This window comes from Amblyomma americanum, chromosome 1 (assembly GCF_052857255.1).
Source record: "Amblyomma americanum isolate KBUSLIRL-KWMA chromosome 1, ASM5285725v1, whole genome shotgun sequence".
In the NCBI taxonomy this organism is placed as follows: Eukaryota; Metazoa; Arthropoda; class Arachnida; order Ixodida; family Ixodidae; genus Amblyomma; species Amblyomma americanum.
In genome coordinates, this window is record NC_135497.1 from 291,602,973 (window position 1) to 291,619,243 (window position 16,271).

At 47.0% G+C, this 16,271-nt stretch overlaps 1 protein-coding gene across 2 annotated transcripts in view; it reads right to left on the reverse strand.

Moving 5' to 3' along the window:
* The window catches only part of LOC144115246 (nose resistant to fluoxetine protein 6-like), a 95,432-nt gene that overhangs the window by 15,406 nt on the left and 63,755 nt on the right, over nt 1-16,271 (reverse strand). For both annotated transcript variants that reach the window (XM_077649540.1, XM_077649541.1), the window contains 2 exons: nt 16,064-16,150; nt 15,023-15,188 (listed from right to left, as the gene is read on the reverse strand). In XM_077649540.1, the coding sequence (XP_077505666.1) occupies nt 15,023-15,188; nt 16,064-16,150 (253 nt within the window). The remainder of the gene's footprint in view (nt 1-15,022; nt 15,189-16,063; nt 16,151-16,271) is intronic.

The window sequence follows — 16,271 nt, forward strand, 5'->3', positions numbered from 1 at the left end:
TCAGCAAAGGCTTGACTATGGCTACCAGCAGCGATTCGATAATTCTACGTTCCAGATTAGCAATGTCATTAGTGACCTGTAACTTTGATATGAGTCTAACCGCGGAGCCGGTAAGAGGAGGTCTATTAGGTTTTAGTTGTGGCCGCGAGTACCACCTCGTGGCTGCTGCCTTTGCTTTTCTCAAAGATGCTATGCTCAACACCCTTTCAAGCGGAAGACGCCCTAAGCCAATGTTGCTCGTTGCTCAGAATGGTGCATTGACACAAGCAATAATAACGTGACTGGCGTCCCGTTATCATTGCTCAACTGACTCTTCATTTTGCTGCGTGATTCCTCACAGCTTCGCCACCTCTCATAGTTGTTCGCTTACCCAGTCTTCACACAATGTTCGGGTTCACCGAGCGCGAAGCAAGGCAAACATAGGTACTTGCTCCAGCTTGCATTAGCCTCCGGTCATTTATGGTCGCCACAAATTAGGGCTTCTACTGTCGTTCCATTAGTCAGTGCTTGATATCGGTCTCCAACCCTTGCAGATAATAACGGCTGTTCTAACTGTTTTTTGGAAGTTCTGTACAAGTAATCGAAATTACAAGATTTGCCCCCTCCTGCTGTCTTATACTAGTACCTGGTACAGTTTTCAGTATGGGCTTTTACATTAGATGGCATACGAAACCGCACGACTTTATTGTTTGCAAAGCTATTTTCTGGTGACAGCTGCGAAAAGCAAATGACGAATGTTCGACTCTGTTGTTGAATTGTTTGATCGAATTTTTTTGATATCGGCAGAGTTAGCTTTTAGTTTTCATTTCTCTTTATGCGCTTTTTTGAGCCCAACGGAAAAAATCAGTCAAGGAAGCGTGGCTCATTTTCGGGTCGATTTTTTTTTTTCAGTAGATATGCTTACCCCCGGTAAGCTAACATGCCCGTGTACGGTGATTAGGTTTCGCCTTCGAGTTCATTAGAAACTCATCAGTAAGACCCGTCGCGAGGAATATTATCTGCATGTGGCGGAAAGCTTAGAATGCAGAATCGCGCCGCATCGCTTCTGGTGTGCAAACACGCTGCTCGCACCTATCCTGCAAGGTCTTGGCGCTCGTGCAGCGTTCCGCAGCGAAGCGTGCGCCACCCCGCAGCGGGGCGGCATCAGTCGTTGATGGATGCGTTGCGCGCTGCCGCCTCCAGCGCTGCACGCAAGCTCGCGATCTCTAGCAAGGTCACTCGCCGACAAGAAGTGCTGCCGCAGAAGTGCGGTGATTCGAAAAAACCATCAGCGGCCATGCCCTCTTTCGGTGACGTTGCCGCTGTCATCGCGACGCAAACATTGGAACCACTGGAACAAGGACATGCAGAGGCCCGGCGCGAAGCACGCGCTTCTCGGCTTTGCTGGTTTCATGTTTCAAAAATTTTACGGTGCGTGCGCAGAGAGGCTGCGCAGCCGCCAGAAAAAAAAGGAGGACGTTTAACTTTTGCCTTAAAAGACGCCATAGTGCCTCGTCGTCCTTTTTTTTCCATCTCTTCATTCCTTTTATTTTCATTTCTCACCAATTACCAATCCACAGTCACATCCCGGTCATCAATTACGATCACATTGCCGATTACCATTCGACAATAACAATCATCGTTTAGCAATCACGGATCATTATCTACGTTACACTGCACGACACACTACGTCACTGGATACTCAAACACATACACGCGATTTATTTTCAGTACAATGAAGCAACATAATACCGTATTTTCATTACGCGCAATTTCTGTCGCCTAATTAGCATATTTATATTAGTTTTAAATGTATTACAACATCAGTACACATCCCAAAGTAGTAGAATGGAAAGCTGGGCTAGTTGGTGCGCGACCGGACGAAAGACAGCGTTCGTCTGTGTGTTTCCTTGTTCTTTGTCTTTCATCCGCTCACTCTGTTTTCTACCCAAAATGAACGCATCCCAAACACGCTATACTAAGTCATACACACCACAACGCGTTCACTATATTTGCCCTCTAACACAGTCGAACCAACGACCCTTCGTGGCCTATGTCACCATTTGGGGCTACTGTCCTTTAAGTTGTGAAACTCTGCTACAACAAAACTTCGACTTGCTTAATTATTAGTGGTGATTTGTCCAACCCCGTGCCAATCCCCGCTTCTTTTTGCCCTATATCTGGAGCCGCTTTGCTTGAGTGTTTCGTATAACAGTAATATCCATGGCGTCTCTGTTTTTGGGTATTGAACTCAAAGTGCTCGCATAAGCTGACGATCTCGCTTTTTTCTACATTGACAAGCACAGCGCTGACAAAGCTGTATCTACGATAGATCAATTTAGCATCGCCTCTGGCGCTCACATGAATCGCTGTAAAAGTTCGGGCCTGTTGTTTGGTTCATGGGGCTCAACACCGCTCTCCTTTATGCCCGAATAGAATGGTCGTGTGTGCCCCCCGCCCCCATCCCCCTAATATCTTAGCGTTCCACTTCATGAATTTAAGTCAAGCGCACATTACTGGATGGAGCGAGTTTCAGTCGTTGAGCGTTATGCTCAGAGGTTTGTACAACATCGCCTTTCGATTTTTGGTCGTGCTCAAGACTCCAACACCTTTCTGGCAACAAAAATTTATTGTGCACGCCATGTCTTGCACTGCGCTAGACATTATATCCATCGTTTTCATCTAATATCTGCAACTTTTATTGGGGCATCCAATTTCCAGCTGATGCGACGTGTCAATCTTTGCAGGGCTGTTTGTGAAGGACGGCTGGCCGTAGTTCACTTGTATGTGAGGCAGTTAGTTATCTGTTTCTTCTTTATTAGAGAATTCTTGCAGTTTAATTTCATCTCCCTGTTTCCAAACTTATCGGTTTCTTGAAATTTTACTCAGCGCCCCTCTTTACTGCGCTTTATGCTGGAAATTTGTCCATCTGTGATGTTTTGGACGGTTCCATTTTCGAATGAATACTTACATTCTGCTTCGCATAATAGCCTATCCAGAGATTTGATAACGATGCTCTTTCCGCCTTCATTGTATCGTTCTGTGTAATTTTGTCTCAAGGGTAATGATGCGTTAAAACGAGTGTGCAAAATTCTGATTCCTCTTTGCACCAAAACGTTTTTCTATAAATTGCACACCGAAGCCCTACCTGTTAACACACGGCTCCATGGGAAGAACATTTTTGCGCCCTCTGTTAACTGTCGTATTTGCGATGTTTCTGAAACCATTGAACACTGTTTTATTAATTGCAAGGATGCAATTTTGTTTTGGGATATGCTGCAAAGGACGCTGAAGAATAACTTTGTTTTAAATTCCTACGGTACAGATTACTTTGGGGCTAATCGACCTGATTATGAGCCTTATGACTAGTTTTTCCTGATTTCTGCCTTCTTAGCCTGTGGAAATTTTATATAATTTAATTTTTAAATTTTATATAAAAATATTTATTTCATAGCGCCTATTAGACCGCAACGCTGAACCTCTTGTTTCACCCAGAAGCCATTTTAGCCGAGCGATGCTCCAACTCGGGGATATTTGCGATTAAAGCGACTATCTACCGGTTTCCGCTTTCGATGCGGTGTATAGCTTTGCCACCATTATAGTCGTGTTGCCTTCTGTCAAGCTATGTGCAGCGCACCCACTAGCTGAGTGTTTTGTAAATAATATTTATATAGCCCTTTCTGTACATACCTAACCACGTATATAAAATACCATGTTAAAAAGAAAAACCCTTCATGGCATGTGATTGCCCACCTGGCACGCAGTGGGCCTGGGTTTGAACCCTAATGGCGGCTATGTTCTTTCAATGACTTACTTCTATATTCTGATTTTTTATATCCTGGTATTTTTTTCCGACTGACACAGGACCTGCCTGGTTTTCAGCAGAACGAGCTCCTTACGCTATCGCTTAAACAAAATAAAAAACAGTTAATCACGCGCCACATAGCCTTTGAGTGCTTCCATTTCTAGTGGCCATTTCCTTTCACTGGTGTCGAGATGGGCGAATGCGAACGGGGATGAGCAGTTGTTGAAAAAACCTTTACTCGGGCAGGCTGCCTGCACTGTCCTTCAGAAACCGGCACATGAGCTTCTCAGACGAGGCGGTGAAGTTGAGAAAGTGTGGACGAACAATGCAAACGAAAGCCAGAGATGGGCAAATGCCTTCATTTTTACTTTTCCTCCCTCACCCTCAGTTTTGAATCCATGGCACTCCCTAGCCCTCACCCTCACATCGTCGGGCCTCCCTCACCCTCATCATCAGTAACAGTCATTTTAAAATTCGAGTTATATTTTCTAGTCTGCAACTTCTGGCGATATTACCGAGTTCGAAACATACAAGACAAGCCCTCAAGGCTCTATTGGACGAGAGGCTAGATGCTTATACTGTTATGTGTGTGAGGGTACGTTTGTGTGAGCTGTTGGAGCTAATACGTGAGACAAAACCGAAGCAGTTACGAGTTGGGCCCTAAAATATCACTCTGCCTTTACTTCTGGCATGCACTGCATGCATACATGTGCTCTGCACTAGTTATCTATATTTATCTTGCTTATACTGCAATACCCACTGTGGATTTTAGCAGGGTGGGCTACAGATAAGTAAACAAAACGTAATAACACAGGCAATGAACACAAGAAAAAAATTTAAAAACGTAGCTTGAAAACTTTGGAAAATAAGCATACACAACAGATTTTTAAGCAATACTGGAAAGAAACGTCGACATAGATGAGTTTGAAACGTGGTCATTGGTTAGGAGATTGCGTTCAATTACTGTACGTGGAAAGAAAGAATACTTAAAACGGTTATTAGGGCCGGTAAATGGCCTTAATGTGCGGCTATGTCCTTGTCTAGTGGCGTAACTAGATGCAAATGAAATTATTTTCGTGAGATCTATCTTATAGTGGACGTTAATAAATTGAAAGAACTGTTTTAGTCGACACACGGTTTTTTTAGCTTTAATGGGGGCAAGTCTGCTTTGGTTAACAGTTCTGTCACTTACGTACGTCCAAATCTATTTTAAATGAAGCGAGCTGCTTTCCTTGGCACCATTTCTATCTTATTAGTGTAAGTTTTAGTGAAAGTGTCCCACATAACACATGCATTGTCTAGTATCGGCAGAATTACGTTTCTGTATGCCAGCAGTCGGACAGAAGGCGTAGGAAGTCTCGAAGCTCTCTTCAGAAAGAACAACTTGCGCTTAACATTAGCCATTATGTAATCAATGTGCTTAGTTCAAGTGAAGTCATTAGTGATCAAGAGTCCAAAATTCTTACAATGTATCTCGAGAAAAGCTCGAGAAATGTTTCCATAGGTTAGATGAATATTTAGATTTCTTATCTAAAACTGCGTCTGCTGTATGAGAATTGAGGTCCGATATTCCATCTACTAGCTGGCTATTTGTTTTGGCAGTAACTGATCCGCTAAGAAAAAAGAGGACGAGCATTGATCGAGAATTGCCCTGAACTATGGTATTTTCTTCTACAGTTTGCAATAGGTCGAAGGCAAAAGCAATGTCCAACATAGCTTCACCTCGGTGGTCATGCTTTTTAGCTGAAATGTTTGACCAGTCTAATTCAGGGAAATAAAATATCCTGACAGTATAATACGATTATCGGGTTTAACATTGGTGCAAAAATATTGTTTCAGTTCCTATAATACGGCAAAGGTAGAGTTGGGGAGCCTGTGCATTGCTTTAATAATATATCTAACATTTCATAGTACGTTGCGGAAAAAATGCACTCTACATTGGGTACATCAGGCATTGGTAAAATTCGCAGGGATGATTTAAACCGAATGCTGACATCTCTACCTCTACCATTACGCTCCTTTCGGTACGAACTGTAGCCAGTGGTAGCGAACTCACTATCAAACACTGTATTGTTAAGTCAAGTTTCTGTCAAAACCGCTATTTCAAGGCCATGCAAAAGCAAAAGAGCCTCCAATTCAGTTGTCTTGTTTAGGGCACTTCTGCAATTAATATTTAGTATTTTCAGGGTCTGAGATCTCTTAGTCCGGAGTCAGTTTGATTTATTTCTAAGCATAAAGCGAGGAGCTCTTGTTTCATCCCAACCATACAGTACGCTATTAACGTTTAGCTTACCATAGGTTAGCTTTGGTCAGATGTTTAGGGGAATTTTCCAAGGTGGAGTAGGTTTGTAATAGGGCGTAATTACTCATTAGCGACCAGCCATGCGCAGCCACACGGCTTCAAAGGAAGACTATACAGATTTCTCAGAAACTTCGCAGTGAAAGAAAAATTTGTCCTGGTCCGGGGTACGAACCCGGGACCACCGCTTTACAGAAGAAGTCAATCTGCCAACCCCGGACCAGCCAGGGCGAATTTTTCTTTCGCTGCGAAGTTTCTGAGAAAGCTGTATGCTTTCCTTTGTAGCCGTATGGCGGCGCTTAGGTGGATTCCAGTGAGTAATTACTCCTTTATTATAGATTAGCTTTAAAGCTTGACGCCCTGTTCCCTCTGTTCTTCAGCGCTTTTCCTCTGTTGTTTCCGTATTTCTCTAGCTCGTTTGGAAAAGTCTTCAGCTAATGATTTTAAGCTTTTTTGGTGTTTGGATTTTTAGCTGATTTTGGTGTCTTTGAGTTAATAGCGTGATCGTAATATTGAAATTTTTTCACAGAAGTAGCGGAGGTTCCAAGCGACTGGTCTCTTAATTATTTGTTTCCTTTTTACCCACCCTGTGGCATCCTTCGGCACCACTCACTGTTAAAACTTGTTCCACAAAAAACACCATCAATTACTTCCTTTTCCAGTTCCTCGCTAGTCTCTTCGCTTAGCTGTTTTATTCCGTAATTGACCAGGTTATTTCTCCTGCCTCTGATTTCTAAATCTTCTATCTGGTTTCTAATTGAACTAAGCTTCTCCTGAAGTTTCGGTATTGCTAATTCCATGTCTTTTACCTCCGTGGCTAAGACATTTAGGCCGTACAACGGTTTCTGAGTCCCATCAATTCGCTGAGTTAAACCGGAAAGTTAATTCTCAGCTATGTTTTGAGACGCCTGCAGGCCCTTCATTGCTGAATTAATCTTCCTCTGGCCTTCTAGCTATTCCGATAGCATTTGCTTTTAATTCGGACCAGGATTTGTTTCAACACGGCCAAAAGACAACATATCTTTTGATAACCGTGCAAGAAAGGTAACGCTGAACACACAGTGGGTAGGGCAGCAGCACTGGAAAGTGATCGTCACTCCTGTATTAATGTGCAGATTTTGAATCACTAACCTGGACAGCAAAGCAAAAAGGATTGCTTAGCATGCTGCCTCGTTTGCTGCTGCCATGCCAACTGTGCTAAAATTGACTTCTAGAATCATTCAGTGCGTTGTTGTTTCTGCGTACAAAAACTAATGTACGCCAAGAGTATTTCGAAAATAACTGAGTAGCGTTTACTACGATAATTACAATAAGTGCTGAGCACAGAATATACTCAGTACAAAGAAACTTTGTAGATCGCCTAATTACCATTACCCGATGACATCGCGATTGCATTGGGTTTTCTGAACTTCACTGCTTCTAATCTCCCGCCATTTCGTGCGGGAGGAAGATGATGGATGGCAGACGGATGCAAGGTGATGAAGACCGCGCTTTCAAACTACAGCGTGAGAGACTGACACTTCCAACAATAACTCTTGTGAACGCGGCTACGTGACGGAGACGACGACATTGCAAGCACAAGACGGGAGCTTGGCAGTTATTATAGGCAGGATGTTGGGATTTCTTCCAACTGATTGTTCAAATTAAGGAAGTGTATGAACCGACCGACTGAAACCGAAGTGGCACTCCATGGTGATGCGCTCAGTCTATATACCTCGCGTGTACTGCTCGGTTGCTGTATTTTTGCTATGTGTTTCGTGGCGTATCCTAAAAGCTTTGTAAATAATTTAGTTAATATAGATAGAATACATTCTCAATCTTATAAATGCCATGCTTAAAAATGCAGCGGCGACGGCGTAGTGGTCTGAAGCAGCGGCCAGCGGAACTGATATTCTAGCGCCGCCGCGAGAACGGATCCCGCTTCCCCAGCTTTAATTTTTTTTATTTCTTTATTGTCTTCTCCCGGTGCGGTGCCGACTTTCCGCTGCAGTGAGGCTCTTAAGCGGTCGCTTAAAATAAAACATTATTGAGGCCACTTGGAAATCGACCGGCTCGCTAAAATGCAGCATTTGGGCTGAATAATAGTAATCACTAACTTCCCGAGTATGGAGTGAACGATTCATGTGGTTGCCATTTTAGTGCTCTAACGCTTCCAATCCGCAGAAAAGTGGTTGTCTGTCTATTCGAAACCTGCTTCCAGCACGTGGACCACCTTGGTCACGTGACGTTGGGACGTGAGCACAAGCTGCCCATCGGATTGTGAGCAAACTGCCCACCGTGGCAGTTCAATTTAATGATTAGTTGCGGGAGATTCCTCAGTAACAACATAGGTCTCACACGCCCCACCGATGGCAGCACCTGCCATCGCAAAGCACTGGTGCGTAGCTTAATCACTGCACCTCTGCGCCTGGAGCGAGATCAGGACTCCCAGGTATCAGTGAATGTAGACAATGGCCAACTCTACCGTGGTACAAGTCTAAAATGATACAATAACACGCAAACTTACATCATATGACATATCAACCAAAGTAAGCATGTTCAAGCCAAGCAACAGCATAGAAAGTCAAGGTAAGCAATGCGAAACAGGACTAACAGTGCTACCGCACGATAATTCATGGTTAACCGCAAGCGAAACCACCCGTGATTATTTGCTTGCATGTCTACGCCTTACTGAAACGCTGAATGTCAATTCCCTACTATGCCTGCTGGAAACTTGGTTCACAAAATCAGCCGCGCGATTACGCAGTCCCAGGTTTTATCAGGGACAGAAATAAACCAAGAGATGTTTATGTTATTTGGAGGGCAGTACAACATTTTCTTCTTTAGCACATCGTACAATGCAAGGCAGTATGAGCGAAGATTCAGACCAAAGTGGTTAAGGTGCGGCTTTATTTTCATGGTAAGACTACAGCGGTCCCCTTTGTCCACCACATTGCGGCACCGCTTTCCTATACCGCAGTTCCAGAGAAAATAAAATATAGAAGGAAGATATGATTGTACTGAACTCCTCACAGCGTGAATAAAAAAATTCCACACCAACGTCGCCAACAGGCTTTCATTTGACAGAGGAATTTTGCAAAAGCATTTTTGCGCTGCAGCCAAATATGTCAAAACCTCAATGAGTTGAAATCGGACTTCATTCAGGCAAAGAAGGCATACAACTTGGGAATTCAACAGCCTTACTAGGTATAATTTTTAGCAGTTTTAATATACACTCTGATCATCTGACAGACTCGGAGATGATAATGAAAATGTTTACTGCAGTACCGAGGTTCCCGTTGGACTGGCGGCCACCTGCACGGCCCGGCCAGTGCCCCCTTCTTAGCGCACTATAAAGGGTGTTTCACCGGGTACGTTACAAAAAAAAAAAGGTCTTTGAGTTAGAAGAGAGCTTTTTTGGGTTGTGTAGTACATCACTGCGACGGAGAAGATGTGCCGCACCCGCGTTTCATGTTCGCCTCTGCACCTTCAGCGTGCGGAAACTACTTCTTTCCCGGGAATTTTCACCCTAAGAAGTAGCGCTTTAAAACGGGAGTTCCTAACGGGCAGCACAGACAAAAGCGCTAGCCCGGAGTACGGTTTGTGCCACCACCCTCGCCCTCAAACAGTGAATTCTGCCCTCCCTCACCCTCACCTCATCATGTCTTCCCTCCCTCACCCTCGTCCTCACGTATTGTCATCCGTCCATCCTTCCTCACCCTCACCGAGTGAAATTCTCATGAGGTGAGGCTGAGGACGCCCTCATGAGGGTTCGCCCTCGTGAGGATGCCCATCGCTGACGAAAGCACGCACTCTGAGAATGTACTTCCCCCGCAGTAAAAAAGCATAAACGAGCGAGTAAGCATCCCCATGTTAATTATTTAGGTCGTTTTTTTTTTTTGAGGAACGGGCGAGTGCCGATCCCGCCTAAGTGAGAACTACGTGCTCTCTGGGCACAAGCAATCGGAACTCGGCGTAGCTACAAACTGCCGTGTTCGCGACACACTGCGTGATGTGGCCTCCTTTACACAACGTAGATGTTCGGCGATGGTCTCTTTCCGCACCAAACACTCCGACGCATGCCCGGACTGTAACAGTCTCATACCTACAGTATATCATTCCTAGTGGAAGCGCCCACACCTGCAGGGCGCACAACTACCCATCTCCAACCCGACCTACGCGAACTGGGGGGTAGGGGGGGGGGGGGGGGGCATCCTGACCAGCTGGACCCCGGGGGAACAGCTTTGGCTGATATATCGGGCGAGGACAATCGGGGAAGGCGACAATGTTCTGGACTGAGGGCAGCGACCAGACCAGGCGTCACGAACCTATGGGATCAATAAAGTGGTTTCCTCATCAACATCGCCAACGACGGCGACAAGGTATTGCGGCGACAAGTTGCTGCGTTGCGCTGCACGGTATTGCTGCCGAGTGCGCTCCCAACCGTTTCGCGCTTTCCAGAAAGGCGTCGGGCGGACGCGCGCACGGCGGCGCGTTCGCGGTCAAGGGCGCAAGGGCCTCGTCGCCGGGCTGCTGAGTCTGGCGTAACGCGCGCCGCTCGCTTGTCTGTCTGCTTGCTTTTCCCTTCGCCGATGGCACCGCAACGCTCGCTCTCGTTTCGTCCGAGCTGGCCGAGAACGCGTTGGCTATCGGGCTCGGCATCGGCCTAAGACCAACGCCCCCGCCCCCTCTTTTACATTGCAGCCTCCGTTGAAATGCTTCCCAGGCAATCAAAAGAGATCTGCGGCGCCCCAGCACGCTTTCGACGGCACCAACGCCCGGCCGCCCGAGTCTGCCTAATCAAAACGCCGTTCGCTTACGCCATGGCTTACGGGAAGTCGCCGGACGTTTTATTGCGTGCAGTTAGGTTTGTGCTGTCAGCCCCACCACCACTTTTAAGCTGCCGCGCTGTTTGCTGGAATGAGCTGGTGATATTTATTCACAATGACGGCGAGAAGAACAGCGCAGGCGCTTGCCTAGCGCGCTCGAGCACTGCGCTTTCGGAGTAGGCGAATCGACATCTGACAGCAACTAATGGTTTCTGGACAATGCTTGCGCTCATGTGCGGCTGCGGACACAAAAGCCGCGAAGGCCGTCCAAAGCGTGCCGTCGGATACCACTTTATTTACTCGGCCGAGCACCGCTCGTGCTCTGGTGTGGTCTTGCCATGGTCATGGCATGACAAATCTGGCATGAGGGTCTCTGCATACAGCGCGCAGAGTCCGTCAGACACCCTTCCTCTTTTGCTTAGTTCCGGTAAGGCAAGGTGCATAGCGAAGTATTTGGAATGCATGGGCAGTTTCATGGGAACATGTGCTTTTCAAAATTTCGTCGACCGTCTCCAAGACAAACATGTGTTTGTACTATTGTCTCCACGACCGTGCTTGCACTCCATGCTCTATCGCTGAAGACAATTCATGGCTGCACCGCTTGTTGTTTCTCGTGAAGTACGAAGCCAGTGCAAAACACAGCCCATGCGAGATCGTAATGGTCCGTTCATTTGGGATATAGGCACCAAGCGCTGCCAGAGAACAAGTTCTGCGGTTTTCGAGGCCATACTATCTTTCCTTAGACAAGGCTTTCAAAACAAAATAAAGAAGAGAGAAAGAAACCCACATTTAGAGAAAAAGATTTCAGTGGGCGGAGGGTGGGGCTAACGGATGCTCATCCAGCGCGTGCAGAGGGCGGCGGGTGGGGGGAGGCAAAATGGCCACTCACCAGGGGAAAGCGTTGTGTGGCAAAGTAGGACGGAACGAAAGCCAGCCTTTCGTCATGCCCCCCCCCCCCCCCCCCTTCCTCCTTTCAGTTAAAGAAAGCAAATGATCTCTTCATAACGGTTGAGTAAGGACCCTGACACCACTCTGCCGTTGGTGATTGAATGAAGCCTGCGCGTACGAATTGTCGCGCACGCCAGCTGCCGATCAGGGCGGGCCTCGATCCGGAACTGAAAGTCGTGATGGCGAGGCATAGTTTGTCCGCGTTCCACGTGGTCTGCGTAATGTCGGGTGGCGTTTCACCCTTGATCCCATTGCCTCATATTTCTATGCACCAGAGTTCAAGGCACCTAAATCGAACGTGCGCAGCCACCTCCCCCGCAGCACAGAAGACCCATCGGTTGAGATTAGCAAAAGCCGCGAGTAGACTGCTGCCGGGCAAAGACGGGCTCGTCTGTTAGTATACGACTTAAAACGATGAGTTTGGCGTGTCTCGAATTCAGTGGCTGTTTATTGGCCGCGCAGCCCGTCTTTCAGTTCGGATTCCGAGTCCAGAGTGTCAAGTACATCGGCCACAAAACTTTGCCAACGAAGTGTCGCCAGGCTGGCTTGGCGTTGCGCTGGCGCTTCATTTTGGATAACGTCGTGTTTATGATCTTTTATCCAATCGTTCTGCGTGCCAGATGTTTACGAAGCCCGCTATGAGAAATATTTATTTCGAGGAACGGGCAGGCGCAGTATCTGTTTAACTTCTCAGTGTACACCTCAACCCCGGGGAATGGGAGCAAGAAGGGAGCGACAGAAGGGGGGAGACAGAAACAAGTGCCGTAGTGGAGGCCTCCGGACTGATTTCAAGGGCTTCAAACTTATTTGGGTCACCTGTGTTTTTTTTTTACTTTGCAGTAACATCGCACAGCACACTGCTATTTTTTAAAATTTCGGCTCCGTCGAAACGTGGCCTCCGCGGCCGCCACGGCCGGGAGCAAACGGGACCTTACGAATGCAACGAACGAGAAGCGTTGAACGTGATGCTTAGTGCAGAAAGACAAGCGGCTGAACGCAGAGGCACTCAAAGTAACTGTAGCGATCTACGTTTCCAGTGCGGGCAACGTGCCGAAGAAGAGGAGATAACGCCAGTGTACGTGGTACACAGAACGATGGTGGCGTACCTTCGCCTCGGCCGGCCGCCGCCGCCTCCATTCTGTCGACTGCCGCGTTGACGCAACTGCAATTAATGTGGTCGCGGTCATGCAGTCGACCGCAATCTGTAGCGCGCGCTAACGCCACCTCCTCTACTTCAGAGGCTGGCGCTGGTCACGTGGGTGGGCACACAGCAAAAGCGCCAAAGGTAGCCGAGCGTGCTGTCGCTCGCTAAGATGAGACAAGGAAAGAAAAATGGCTGATGGCTGGCTCCAAGACTCAAAGACGGCTACTACCATCTATGAGCCGTCCTGAAATGAGCTCCACGTTTTCTGCAATGCATTTCATGCTTACATCTGCTCTCGACGACGGGACTGATTTTTTTCTTTATCTTCTATCTCTCTTGTACGGTTCTCTTGGACTTTATTGACACTAGTACCGCACCCTACAGCTCATAGAACAGTGGCGCCACGAAGCGGACAATGCAAAGCACACAGGTTATTTCCGACAAAGGAAAGTGGCCAAAACCAGAGTATAGGCCGCTGTTGTGTTAGGAAAAACTTTAGCCTCGAGCAATGCACTTTTGTTGGGTTAAAGCGAGCGACGTATCGCTGGACGTACGTAGACAGCGTTGACACTTCTACTGAGACAATATTCTTGCTTACATGGCACCGCCAGGAGCGGGTCGAGTGAGGCATCGGGTTGAGCAAGGTCCCTTCAACTCGACGACGGCGCGTTTACACGATCTCAATACTATAGCGAGTAAAAGCACTCCCGACGCGCCCTCGGAGGTGCGATGGCGCGAACAGAAAACGACTCGTTCTCATGTTGTTCCCTGCAGATAACCCCATTTGAATACTATAGGTGTGAAGAGAATTTAGTGCCATTTGCAGAAGGGGCCGGCGGAATCAATCCCATTCCTTCTTAAGGGTTGACGCGGTATATATATATATATATATATATATATATATATATATATATATATATATATATATATATATATATATATATATATATATATATATATATATATATATATATATATATATATATATATATATATATATATATATATATATATATATATATAGGCGACACCTCCTCTCCCTCTACACCAACGGAGCACATCTGGTGGAGCGAGCGGCGACGGCAGCGGCATCGACGGCGGCGCCATCTGTTGGAGCGCGGGTGCGGCGTTGCTGGGGTGCCCTTTCCGCGCAAAAGCTGGGGAGCACTTTCCGGCGACTTTTTTTATGCTCGCGCCCTCATCCATTTCACGCTCCTGCGTATGCCTGTTAAGAGACGGCTATTATATTTTTTGAGACGTGACGCAGCTACCATGGCTGCGGCCAGTCAGCAGCGTCGCTCCGGGGGGTCAGGAAGCTCCGCCCCCTGGGAATTGCCGCGTTCGTCGGTGGTGGGGCCGACGGAGGAGCGCCAACCTTTCAACACAAAAAGTGGCGAGAGGAGAGGGAAAAACGCGAATGCGTTGAAATTCACTTTTTGACTACAGGTTACTCAGCTCCAACAAAAGCGCACTGAAAAAAATTCTGGCTGGAGGATGTTCGGTGAGCGGCGTTCTTTAATGTGGGCTGACACTGAAAATGAGTTGCATAAGTTGGCTGTACAGCAGTTGTAATTAAAGATATCGCTGTAAAATTTGCAAGGAATCCAAGATAGACGCAGCTCTCATTAGAGCTAAAACCTAGCTTTAAATTGTATTTATTATTTTTATTTTGGTTTTTATTTTTTCTACTCATGCACCTTTTCCTTAAAATCTGCTATGCGCAGAATGTTCCAATTTTGTTCGAAAGTAGCAACCAACGCTTTACGCAAGTGGAACTAAAATTATGCGCCACCAACAAAACTGAATTTGTTATCTTTTTATCTTTGTCGAAGCAATAACAGCCACATACGAAATGTTTTTTGACATAAAAATACAAATGCACCTAGGGAATTGATTCTAGTCCCAGTTATGTAAATGTCATTAATTAACATTCGTGAAAAATTTTGTTTGATTACGCCTTATAGTTCCCGAGAAAATGGCACAGAAACCTCCAAAAATGTTCTTTTCATTTTTGGCCCCGAGGCGCATGCACCACTCACGGAGTCGAGGCTGTACTCCCAGTTGTTGACCAGTGCCGGTATCTTCCACCAGCGGGCCTCGCAGTTGCCCCGCAGGAGGGCGTAGTTGTCGCGCCAGATGGGTCCCGACGACACCAGGCCAAGCAGCGAGAACACCAGAAGCAGGCAGAAGCACGGCACGATGACCCTGTCTCCCCGCCCAATTGTATGAAGGACAGAGCCCCGCCACAGCGCGTCATTTCCCAGCGTAAGAGTCACCGGATATCGCTAGGCCGGAACGGAGCGAGTCGCGTGTGTATGCTCCGGTCAGGGATGTTCTGTGGTGAGCGTTCTGCACATGGGTGCTTTTCCTAGATTTGATTTTAAGCCTCTTCTTTAATACCAGTAACAAAGTGGTTCCCTGACATCAGCGTTAGTTGTCGCGGCTCTATTCACCCTCACTTTTATTTGATTCTAAAGCCTCTCAAAGCCTTCATTTAAAGGTAAGGAATCTGCAAGCCCAGCGCGCTAAAGTCATGGGCCATTCATCACTGACTGCTCGATCAGGCGGCTGCACACATCCTCCGAGAACCTTTGAACGTGATAACCCCGTGGAAGACAGGGCTGCGAACAATTCCCGTGATGTAATATTATGGCTATCAGCGTCTTCAAGAAATGACAAACTGATAGCGTGTCTTCCTGACGCGGGGGGATATGCCCAAATAGAGAAATTTAGCATAGAGCGATCCGCGATCTGCTTCCGCGGAGACTAAGCTGCGTCAGCGCAGTGGGAGACGTGCGCCGTCCGTGACCATCTCTGCGCATTCCCAGCTGACACCCTAAGGAACTGGTTCGCGGTGGCGGGTCGAGGATCGTACGATGCTAAATCTCTCTAATTACTTAATAAACCTGCAACACAAACTGCTCTATTCCTGGTAGGGCATACGGAACGAACACCATAACTGGACTAGTCGACCAGCCGAATGGTTAACACTAATGGAAGCTCATAGAAGCGATAGCAGCGCAGGACATTCGTCGCGGTCTTTGCGCCAGGTCAACGAGGTGCCTGCTGTGCCAACTCACCGCACGTATCTCCGGATCAGCAGGATGGGCAGCCACTTGCTCAGGTTTCGGCGCTGCTTGAACACGCTGTAGCCAAACAGGAACCCACTGGGAAGGGCGGTCATTGTTCAGAAAGGGCGCTTGTCGTTACGCTGGGACAAGATTTCTCCAATAAAAAGCATATATCTTTGTGGATAGTATAACAATGATTAAAGAGACACCGACGACA